The sequence below is a fragment of the Gracilinanus agilis genome, chromosome 2 (assembly GCF_016433145.1).
Source record: "Gracilinanus agilis isolate LMUSP501 chromosome 2, AgileGrace, whole genome shotgun sequence".
Lineage (NCBI taxonomy): Eukaryota > Metazoa > Chordata > Mammalia > Didelphimorphia > Didelphidae > Gracilinanus > Gracilinanus agilis.
The window spans coordinates 158,779,317-158,790,704 of record NC_058131.1 but is presented as its reverse complement, the minus strand read 5'-3'; the positions used below and the strand labels follow the sequence as shown (position 1 = coordinate 158,790,704).

The following is an 11,388-nucleotide window of genomic DNA, read 5'->3' as shown; positions in this document are numbered from 1 at the left end:
ACAAATTGGGAAAAAATCTTTATAACGAAAAACTCTGACAGGGGTCTAATTACTCAAATATACAAGGAGTTAAAGCAATTGTATAAAAAATCAAGCCATTCCCCAATTGATAAATGGGCAAGAGACATGAATAGGCAATTTTCAGGTAAAGAAAGCAAAAGTATCAATAAGCACATGAGAAAGTGTTCCAAATCTCTAATAATTAGAGAAATGCAAATCAAAACAACTCTGAGGTATCACCTCACACCTAGCAGATTGGCTAAAATGAAAGAAGGGGAGAGTAATGAATGTTGGAGGGGATGTGGCAAAATTGGGACATTGATGCATTGCTGGTGGAGTTGTGAACTGATCCAGCCATTCTGGCTGGCAATTTGGAATCATGCTCAAAGGGCTATAAAAGAATGCTTGCCCTTTGATCCAGCCATACCATTGCTGGGTTTGTACCCCAAAGAGATCATAGATAAACAGACATGTACAAAAATATTTATAGCTGCGCTTTCTGTGGTGGCAACAAACTGGAAAAGGAGGGTATGTCCTTCAATTGGGGAATGGCTGAACAAACTGTGGTATATGCGGGTGATGGAATACTATTGTGCTAAAAGGAATAATAAACTGGAGGAGTTCCAGGCGAACTGGAGAGACCTCCAGGAAGTGATGCAGAGCGAAAGGAGCAGAGCCAGAAGAACATTGTACACAGAGACTGACATACTGTGGTAAAATTGAATGTAATGGGCTTCTGTACCAGCAGCACTGCAATGACCCAGGACAATTCTGAGGGATTTATGGTAAAGAATGTTACCCACATTCAGAGGAAGGACTGCAGGAGAGGAAACATATAAGAAAAGCAACTGCTTGAACGCATGGGTCGGGGCGGACATGATTGAGGGTGTGGACTCGAAACTACCACACCAATGCAACTACCAACAATTGGGAAATTGGTCTTAATCAAGGACACATGACAAAACTAGTGGAAAAGTGCGTCGGCCATGGGTGGGGGGAGTGCGGGGGGTGAATGGGAAAGTAGGAGCATGAAACATGTAACCAGGTTAAAAATGATTATTAATAAATGTTAAAAAAAAAACCTATACACCTTCTAAGAATTTATATTAAGTATCGATTCCAAAACAGACTTGAACGGTAAGAGCTAAGCAATTAGGGTTACTTGACTTGCCCAGGGTCACATAGCTAAGAAGTATCTGAGGTCACATTTGAACCCAGGACCTCCCATTTCCAAGTCTGGCTCTCTATCCACTGAACCACCCAGTTACCCTCATGGGCTAGATTTGGGAGGTCCTGGCCTCAGACACTTCCTAGCTGTGTGACCCTGGGCAGGTCACTTAACCCCCATTGCCTAGCCCTTACCACTCTTCCACCTTAGAACCAATACATAGTATTGATTCCAAAATAGAAGGTGTATTTAAAATATATACATAATACATAATATTAAATTTTATATTCATATATTCATATTACATATTATAGTATATACATTTATATAAATATTAAAGATAAGATTAAATAATATAAAAATAAATATATAAGTAAAGATTACACACACACACACACACACACACACACAAACCCTCTTCTTGACTAGATCTGTTCCTGCCTGGGTTCAAATCTGACCTCCAGTACTTCCTAGCTGTGTGACCCTGGGCAAGTCACTTAACCCCAGTTTCCTAGCATTTACTAAGACAGAAGGTAATAGGTTTTTTTTGTTTGTTTTGTTTTTAAGAATGATGTGGAGCTACAGTTCCGTTAACCACTTGGGAGGAGGAAAAATATTACATAAGGCAAAGGCTAAGGTTTATTTATAGCTCATGGCTCTGTCAATGACCTCAGAAACATGGAGTTTTTTCCTCCAGTGGCCAGTGCCAGGGGCCTGTCCTGAACGCCTTTGCCAAGGCTTTCTCCGCCCCCTTCGGAAGAAGCCATTGCCCACAGAACTGCCCTGGCCAGCAGCTGCATGTCCCTGCAGGAGATACTTGCTTGGTAGTTATTTCTCATTTACCCACATCATAGGAATGGAAATGCCTTCTCGGAGGTATGCCTCCATTACAGTCCTGCTGCAGCGCCTCCTTATGGTTGGAGACTACGTGTGCTCGGTGCCCGGACCCCAGGCTACACAGCATCGCTGCCTACCCACCTCGGCTCTGCCAGGTGCCCCAGAAGAGCAGCCCGGAATCCGGAGTCTAGTCCCAGTTCTGCCACTAATTTGCTGCGAGGCCTTGGACAGGTCACTTCTCCGCGGACCTCGATTTCCTCTTCTTGTGAAGAGGTTGAAAACGCAGACTCTGAGGTCCTCCCTCCAACCCCGCCAAGTCAAATTTCTCACCAATTCCACACATCCGCGGAATCTAACCCTCTCTGGAAGGGCTGTCCTCAGCTACATGTCCTATGCTCAGAAAGGCTTATGCTGCCATCTAGTGGCAGCAGCGGCGCATCGCTAGCGAGCCCTTAGCAGAAAGCGCTGAGGAGACTCAGCCAGTACGTGCTGCATTGCTGCCCGCCAGCAGTCCGCTTCCTCGCACAAATCCGCCCAGGTATCCTCTGCGGGAGACGGGGCAGAGTCTGAACCGAGGCTCGTGAGCCTACCCACCCTTCAAGGCCCAACTCAAATAAAGCCAGTTCTTCCATGAAGTCTCCCCTGATTCTCTCCGATGGAGAGAGTCAACACACTCTCTGACACTCACCCTTGTCAGCAGTGATTTCTCCTGTCTTTAAAACCTCGTAAACTCGGTGCTTCTCTCACGGCCCTTATCACACTCAAATGTGCACCCCGGCTACTTATCTGTCATCTGTGTGCTCCTTATTAAAGCCAGGAGGAGACGGAGACACAGAGAGAAGGGAGAAACAGACAGAGATGGAAACAGAGAAACAGAGAGGAAGAGAGAAACAGAGAGAGAGAGACAGACAGAGAGGAAGAGAGACAGAGACAGAAACAGAGAAACAGAGACAAGAGATACAGAGAGGAAGAGAGAAACAGACAGACAGACAGACAGAGACACAGAGAGGAAGAGAGAAAGAGACACACAGAGACACACAGACACACAGAGAGGAAGAGAGAAACAGAGACAGACAGAGACACAGAGAGAGAGACAGAGACACAGAGAGGAAGAGAGAAACAGAAAGAGACAGAGACAGAGACAGAGAGGAAGAGAGACAGACACAGACAGAGACAGAGACACAGAGAAGAAGAGAGAAACAGTTAGAGACACAGAGAGAGTAAGAGACACAGAGAGGAAGATAGACAGAGACAGAGAAACCAAGACAGAGACACAGAGAGGAAGAGAGAAACAGAGAGAGAGAGACAGAGACAGAGACAGAAACAGAGAAACAGAGACAAGAGATACAGAGAGGAAGAGAGAAACAGACAGACAGACAGAGACACAGAGAGGAAGAGAGAAAGAGACAGACAGAGACACACAGACACACAGAGAGGAAGAGAGAAACAGAGAGAGAGACAGAGACACAGAGAGGAAGAGAGAAACAGAAAAAGACACAGAGAGAGACAGAGACAGAGAGGAAGAGAGACAGACAGAGACAGAGACAGAGACACAGAGAAGAAGAGAGAAACAGTTAGAGACACAGAGAGAGTAAGAGACACAGAGAGGAAGATAGACAGACAGAGACAGAGAAACCGAGACAGAGACACAGAGAGGAAGAGAGAAACAAAGAGAGAAAGAGACAGAGAGAGACAGAGACACAGAGAAAGAGACACAGAGACAAAAAGAGAGACACAGAGACACAGAGACAGAGAAAGACCCAGAGAAAGACCCAGAGACAGAGAGAGATAAATGAAGCATTTACTATACGTATGTCCTAGTCCCTGCCTTCAAGAAACTGACATGCCGATAGGAGAATGTCATACATAATGGGGTATTTTGTATATTAGCCTTCCTTATGTCTTACATGGCACTGAGCACAAGCCTTTGACAGGGAAGATACTCAAGATATATTAAAGATGAACTGAAATATCTTTGGAGCTTGCTCCTCCTCAAGTGTTCTTCAGTGTTTTGTTCTGACAGGGAATTGACCCTGGCTTCTTAGAACCTGAGTGGAGTTCATCCTCTGAGAGTTCTGACCCAGTTGGAAAGGCTTCCATTACATTCCAGAAAATAAACTGTTTGTTAATTGTCTGAGGACCAGCCTAGGTTTGGTGTGGTTCATTGCTAGGTTGTACATGAGGTTGAGAATTTTTTTGGACAAGGCACCTCTTAAAACATGAACACAGAGGGTTTTTAATGCTCGTACAGCAAAGGCACAGCCACCCAACAAAATCAGGGGTTCTTGAAGTAAGAATGAGGCATAAGAAAGCCACATTTGCCCCAGTCCTTATATTTCTACATTACTTTGTGTTAAAACTTCATAAATTCATCCCACTAAAACTCCAGTTCCCCAAACTCAACTCTTTTCTCTTCTTCCCTCTCTCCCTCTCTCTCTCTGTCTGTCTCTCTGTCTGTCTCTATCTGTCTCTCTCTCTCTGTGCCTCTCTGTCTCTGTCTGTCTCTCTGTCTCTCCTTCTCTTTGTTTCCCTCCCTCTCTCCTTATTCTTTTCCCTCTCTTCCTTTGACAGAGGACAAGGACAGAGCCCAAGAGAGGGAGATGAGAAGTTGAAATGCAATGCCCAATCTCAAAGGAGGTAAGAGTTTACTTTTGATTTCCATTCAGTAATATATTTAGCATATATATGAAGTGACTGAATTCTTTTGGGGATATGCTGAGAAGGAAAGTGAGAAGACTGGGGTATCCTAGTGGGTGGGGCCATAAGTCATAAGACTGATGAGTTATATTTGGGTTTCCTTCTTATCCTACACTTAAAATACTCAGGGCACTAGGGAAGGCTGGAGTGACTTTCTGCACATATGCATCTAGCAGAGTCCATTTTTAGGACCACCTGGTGGCCTGAGCAGCTACAGCACCCCGACCAGTTGCTCAAACCCATAGTCCCTAGGTAGGACTAGTTGAAATCCCAAGTGTCCTTTGTGGGGTAGGGGTGGAGAGACGAAAACATCTCCCATAATAACCAAGTGTCAATGGCAAGGGAAGAATTGGTTAACCTGGTCAAATCTCCAAAAAGGGTCTAGGGAGTCAAAAGGCCAGAGCAGGGGAAGGGGAGAAGATAGAGTCCTCTCAGCCCCTTCTATACTCTACTGAGTGAAATAGGAAATAGAGCTAGGTATCACTATATGTTTCCATACACAGTGCAGACATTAAAAGATAAGTTTGCTCCAACTGAGAGGACTTCATGGTGCTCCTGCTTTTAAAACATCAGAAAGAAAGATTTGGGCAGTCGGATAGTATAGTGGAGACAGTGAAGCCAGGAAGACTTGAATCCAAATCTAGCTTCACTTGCTCTCAGTGTGACCCTGGGCAAGTCACTTAACCCTGTTTGCCTCGGTTTCCTTATCTGTAAAATAAGGATAAATAATAACATACCTACCTCCCAGGGTTGCTATTGAGGATCAACTGAGAGAATAATTTTAAAGTGCATACTTAACATAGTGCCTAGTACATAGGAAGCACTATATAAATATTAGCTATTATTATTATTCATATTATTATTAAGAGATGGCTTACCTCTTGACTCTGCTGATTCTAGGCTCTCTATTCTATGGGGATGGGAGTTGGTCATTTGTCTTTGATCCTGGACTAACTGCTTCCATTAATATTATGTTTTATGTTTAATTATTAAATAGTGTTATTTAGTTAATTAATATTGTTAATATTATGTCTTGTGTTTTACCTTGGCACAGAGGTTAACCTGAATTTTCTTTCTTTCTTAATTTTTTAAGCCCTTACCTTCTGTCTTAGAATTGACACCAAGTATCTGTTCCAAGACAGAAGAGTGGTAAGGGCTAAACAAATGGGGTTGGGGGAACTTGTCCAGGGTCATAAAGCTAGGAAATATCTGAGACTATCCTTGAAGCCAAGATCTCCCATATCTAGGCCTGGCTCTCCATCCACTGAGGCACCTGGCTATCCCTGCCCTGAACTTTCAAAGGCTATGCCAACAGAGTCCAAGTTCTGGCAAGGGTCTTCCACACTGGGAAGACTGAGTATAATTAAATATAGATACCATGTGCACTGTGTAAGCACCAGCCTGGTTAGCTTAGAGCAGTGGTTCCCAAACTTTTTTGGCCTACCGCCCCCTTTCCAGAAAAAATATTACTTAGCGCCCCCTGTCACATACTATCACCGCCCCCTTACAGTTATTCACTGCCTCCAAATGCACCTGTGACCATCACCGCTTTTCTGGATCGCTGCAGCACCCACACCAGGGGGTGGTGGCACCCACTTCGGGAATCACTGGCTTAGAGGATCCTCACCGGGGTGGTCCTAGAGAGGTGAATTGGGGTTAGGGTAAGGAATAGCTACAGTGATGCTCCAAGTCTAATGAACTAATTACAAGGAAATTGTGATCTGTGCCAACAGAGGTAGTCTGACCCCAATGAAATTACCACCTCTTTGAAGTATAAACCTACAGGAACCATCCCTGGAGAACACTGACCCTTTGCCCAGGGATTTCCTCTTAGCTGCTATCTAAACCTCAGTGACCTCTAATTCCTGGTCTAGTCCCTGGCCTTCTTAGCTGCCCCTCGGCCCCCTGGCTTCAGAAGCCTTTGGGTCATCTCTAGTTGCCTATTCCCATCTCCACTGTTGACCCTCCAAGAACGGGGGCAATGACACTTTGGAGGGATCCCAGGTCTGGATGGAGGTAAGATAGCCCCATGATTGCCAGGGTTATGAAGTTTCTCTTGGGCTCTAAAAGGACTTCAGTAGCTGGTAGTGGGGCTTATGAAGGAGGAGGTCCCCAGTTGTACATGATAAAGTATAGCCTGAGGATACAGACGATGAAGTGTTGGGTCTGAGTGACTGACTGGGAGCAGAGTGATTAGTTCATAAAAGGGGATGGAAACAGGGAGTCTTGCTTATGTTAAGACAGAGCATGTGTCAAAGAGAGGGGTGCATGGATGTGCATCTCTGGGTAATTTAAGGGAGCATTTTGGGCCCTAGGGCAAGGATACCCAGAGGGTGCAAAGGGTACCTTTGAGGATGAAGGCAGCAGGAAGAAGAGGAACCCAGCTCTTGTCCAACAGACTGGCAAAACTGAGTTCACACTGGGCCTTAGTGCCAATCCCTACAGAGCAATTTTTATATTGGGGGTCCGTGATGCCAAAGTAGTAGCAGGTGTTACGTGACTGATAGACACATACTACAGACCATAAGTGTGCCTTTATTCATTAGAATGATTAACAATACATACATTCAGAAATAGCACACAAAGTCCATCCAAAGTCCATATCAAAGACTGACTCCCCGGGATAGGGATCTAGCCTCTAGAACTAAATATTCCTCATGTAAATTCTTGGTCTACTCTGGTCCTCTGAACCTAGAGGCTGACCAAAAGACAAGATAAACCTGATCACTAACCAAAGTGAAGAAAACCCACTTTCCACGCTTTAAGATTACGAGATACCTTTGGCGGTGACAAGCATTCATTCCCTGGGGCTTTCGTTCCTTCTACAGGCTGGCCCATCTGTTTTCCAGACTCTTTCCTTCCCACAAGGTCAAGGAGCAGAGTGAAGGATTCTTGGCAAAAAATCTTTTGGAACCCCTAACAGGTACATCCAGCCTCTTAAGGCACGTAATGCCTCCTGTCTAACCAAGCCTTGACACTGGGTGGAAATGAAGGAGCCAGTAGGGTGGGGATGGAGAGACTGGCTGTAAGACATTTGATTTCCAGAGTGTTAGTGCTGCAGGCTTCTTGGAAGCCCTCAGTCTGCTCCTTTACTCCGAGAAGAGTTGGAATGCCCAGGGCAAAGAATCTTTGCATCTTCCCTTGATTTGAAAGCACATCTCTTCCTTCCAACTCTTTGTTGTCCAGGAGAGAGCCTTAGAGCCTTTCCCTATGATGCATGAGACTGGTGTAACCATAAATCCCTCTGAGTCACAGAGAGAAGGACTTTCTAGTATTATAGCAAGTGTGTACGTGTAAAAAGTTCCATTTAAAGCCAAGTTTCATTTCATCCCCTGCAGGTTTTATCCAAGGACGTTGATGGTTTTTGCTTACCTCTATTGGTCTCTAAGGAATCCAAGGTGGCATCCAGACCCTGCACCTGGAGGGTGTTCAACATCTGATTGATGGCGGTAACTGTGCTGATGCACCCCCACATGTCCAGTGCACTCACCTTGTTAGCCTGGTAGTATCTGATGAGAGGTTTGTCCCAAATGCCAATCTTCCACCTGTAATTGTTGCACGCGGGGACGTACATGCAGTCAATGTCCCCTAACTCCCTGTAGATCACACTGAGGTTGCCCCTGCAAAGAGAGAGAAGGACATTGGATATTGGGTTTCTAGAGATGTCCGAGGCATTGCAAGGCTGCTGCAGCCTAGGAACCCAAGGATGGGTGTGGGTCCTAGAAGCCCCAGTCATATGTCAGGTTCTGTTTTCAAAACTAAGGGAAAAAAACCCAAGGCTACAAAACAGATAGGAAGGGAAGGGAATAAGCATTTACATGGCACCTACTATATACCCTTTTTATAAATATTATCTCATTTGATAAATCTGGGAGTAGGCTCTATTATGAATCCTATTTCTCAGTTAAGGAAACTGAGGCAGGCAGCTGTTAAGTGATTTGTCTGCGGTCATATAATTAGTGTCTGAGGCTGGATTTGAAATCAGGTCTTCCTGGTTCCAGGCCCAGCATTCTATCCTCTGTGATATCTTGTTGCCTCTATTCATGTTTTCTTTTTTATTTTCTTTTTAAAAAATATAAATTGGGGGGCAGTTGGGTAGCTCAGTGGATTGAGAGCCAAGCCTAGAGATGGGAGGTCCTAGGTTCAAATCTGGCCTCAGACACTTCCCAGCTGTGTGACCCTGGGCAAGTCACTTAACCCCCATTGCCCACCCTTACAACTCTTCTGCCTTGCAAGATGGAAGGTAAGGGTTTAAAAAAATATATAGATATATAAGTATATGCACAGATATACATATATATATACATATAAATTGGTGTTGTATGAAAGGAGAGAAGGTTTGCACTCCCCTTGATAAGGATGGAAGAGATCCTAGTGGCCTTTACAACACACATACCATTAAGGCATTGCCACCTACTCCGTTGCATCTAATCATGTTTTTTCAATGATCCAGGACAATTCTGAGGGACTTAAGAGAAAGAACACTATTCACATGCAGAGAAAGAACTGTGGGAGCAGAAACAGAGAAGAAAAACAATTGCTTGATCACATGGTTCTATGGGGATATGATTGGGGATACTGATTTTAAATGATCACTCTATCGTAAATATTAAAAATATGGAAATAGGTTTTGAACAATGATACATGTAAAATTCAGTGGAATTGCTCATCGGCTCCAGAAGTGGGGAGGGAGGAGGGGAGGGAATGAACATGAATCATGTAACCATGGAACATTTTTCTAAATTAATTAATTAAATTAAAAAATGAAAAAAAAATCAAGTTAACAACAACACACGTATATATGTGTGTTGTTGTTAACTTGATTTTTTTATATGCATATATATTTGTTGTTGTTAACTTGATTTATATATATTGCAGGGGCCCTCTAGAGAATGCACATAGTATCTTTTTTGGAAAAAAAAATTTTAAATTTTCTCCTCCAATTACATGTAAAACAATTTAAAAAATTTTAAGTTCCAAATTCTCTCTCTCCCACTCTCTTCCCTCCCTCCTCTTCCTCCCTGCACCCAGAGACAGCAAGAAATCTGCTATAGATTTTACGTGTGTTATTAAACAAGATCTGATTCATAAGAGCCCAGTCTGTGCACAGATTATCTTAGGAAAATATAAAATGGATCAAGTGAGGTACAGAGGCCCAGGATAGGCAGAGAAGACAGCCGTCTCCCTGGTTTGATTTGGAGGTAGGGTGCTAGGAAAGTATCTTACCCAACAATATTCCTCAAGATGTCTGAAATTACACAGTTGGGCATTTATTTCTTTAGGACAAACATCATCCACTTTCTACTTTCCCTTTTAAACCAAAGACTTCTGGCAGGCAAGTAGGTAGTAGCCTGTTAAGTGTGGCTTAGTGTGGCAAAGTGTGAATTAATTGTCTTATTAGATTACTTTGCTCCTTGACAAATAGGAGCTCCAGGAACTCCGGTTCTCTTCTATCTGAGCAAATTCGCTCAGCAGAGAGAAAAGGCTCTTCTTCAAAGCCCAAGGCCTCCTGTTCGGGGAGACGGAGGAGGAGGAAGGGAGGGGGACGGGCTGTTAACACCCTACGGGGACACCCAGGAGACTGTGTTCTACCAGATTTTTAGCCCGTGAAGTACAGGCTGACCTTGCCTAGTTTTTCTGGGCCCTATTTCTTTTCATCTTTTGAGAAATCCCGAGGAGAGAGCTGGCCTCAGGATCTCAGGATGGTGTTATTGCCAATAAGGGCCTGCCTCCTCTAGATCTCTACTATGGTGCCCCTTTGCCCTATTTAGCCCCGAGTCATGCGGAAGTGCTCTGTTCTTGGGTGAAATAATTATTCCTGAAAAATAAAAAAATAAATTTTAAAAATTAAAAATTTTTTAATTTTTAAAAAATTTAAAAAAGAAAGCTTTCTTCCTGGGTGTCTGTTTGGAGAAAAGATGGGTTCAGGTCCTAATCAGGATCATCTTAAGGGAGAAAAAAAAATGTAATCCTTTTATGCAGGGAGGAAGGCTGATGTGCAGAGAAATGGGCTTGGTTGCGTTGCCTCCTGGTTCCCAGCACTTTGCCCCACTCGCCAGGGAAGGGAGACGAGAGGCTGAGCCACCTCCAGAGGACGAGGCCTGTTCAGAGCCAGAAATGGAGCGAGACCACTTGCTCTCGGCCCAGGTGGTCCCTAAGATTCCATCTTCCCCCCCAGCCCCGGGACCCCAGCCAAGGAGAACCCCGTGGCTCGGGTCCCCAGGACAAGCCCCCAGACCCATCCTGCCTCTTCCCCTCGTCCCCGCCGCCCCTGTGGGTTCGACTTACTTGCAGAACGCAGCATCCTCTGGACTGAGAGTCCGGTAGACGCAATTATCATCTTTACTGTTTCTCCCTTGGCCGGACACCATCCCCACCAGGCCCACCAGCAGGACGGCCGCCACGAACAGCTCCATTGAAACCTGTGGTGAGACAAGGACTTGGTGTCAGGGAGCGGCGAGGCCTCCCCTCCCAGGGATGCCGTCCCACCGCCTGCGGGCCACAGAGGCCTGCGGGCCACACAGGGTTAGCCCGGGGAGGGAGCCGGACTCGGACAAAAGCACCTTTTCTCTTGGGCCCTCCCTGGCTGGGGAGGCAAACAGTGCAGCTGGGCCTGTTCCAAGCAGGATCCGACTCCCGACACCCCGGCCTGCCCCTGCCTCCCTCTGCCTGGGCCCTTCCAGGGC

The 11,388-nt window shown here is 45.1% G+C and overlaps 1 protein-coding gene and 1 non-coding gene across 2 annotated transcripts in view; one reads left to right on the top strand and one right to left on the bottom strand.

Moving 5' to 3' along the window:
• The window catches only part of PEBP4 (phosphatidylethanolamine binding protein 4), a 301,778-nt gene that overhangs the window by 284,950 nt on the left and 5,440 nt on the right, over window positions 1-11,388 (bottom strand). The window contains 2 exon segments of the mRNA XM_044663477.1: window positions 8,193-8,322; window positions 10,991-11,124. Of these exon segments, the coding sequence (XP_044519412.1) occupies window positions 8,193-8,322; window positions 10,991-11,124 (264 nt within the window).
• Window positions 9,018-9,145, top strand: LOC123238528. The gene has a single exon (XR_006505688.1). It is a non-coding gene; the product is annotated as a U6atac minor spliceosomal RNA (small nuclear RNA).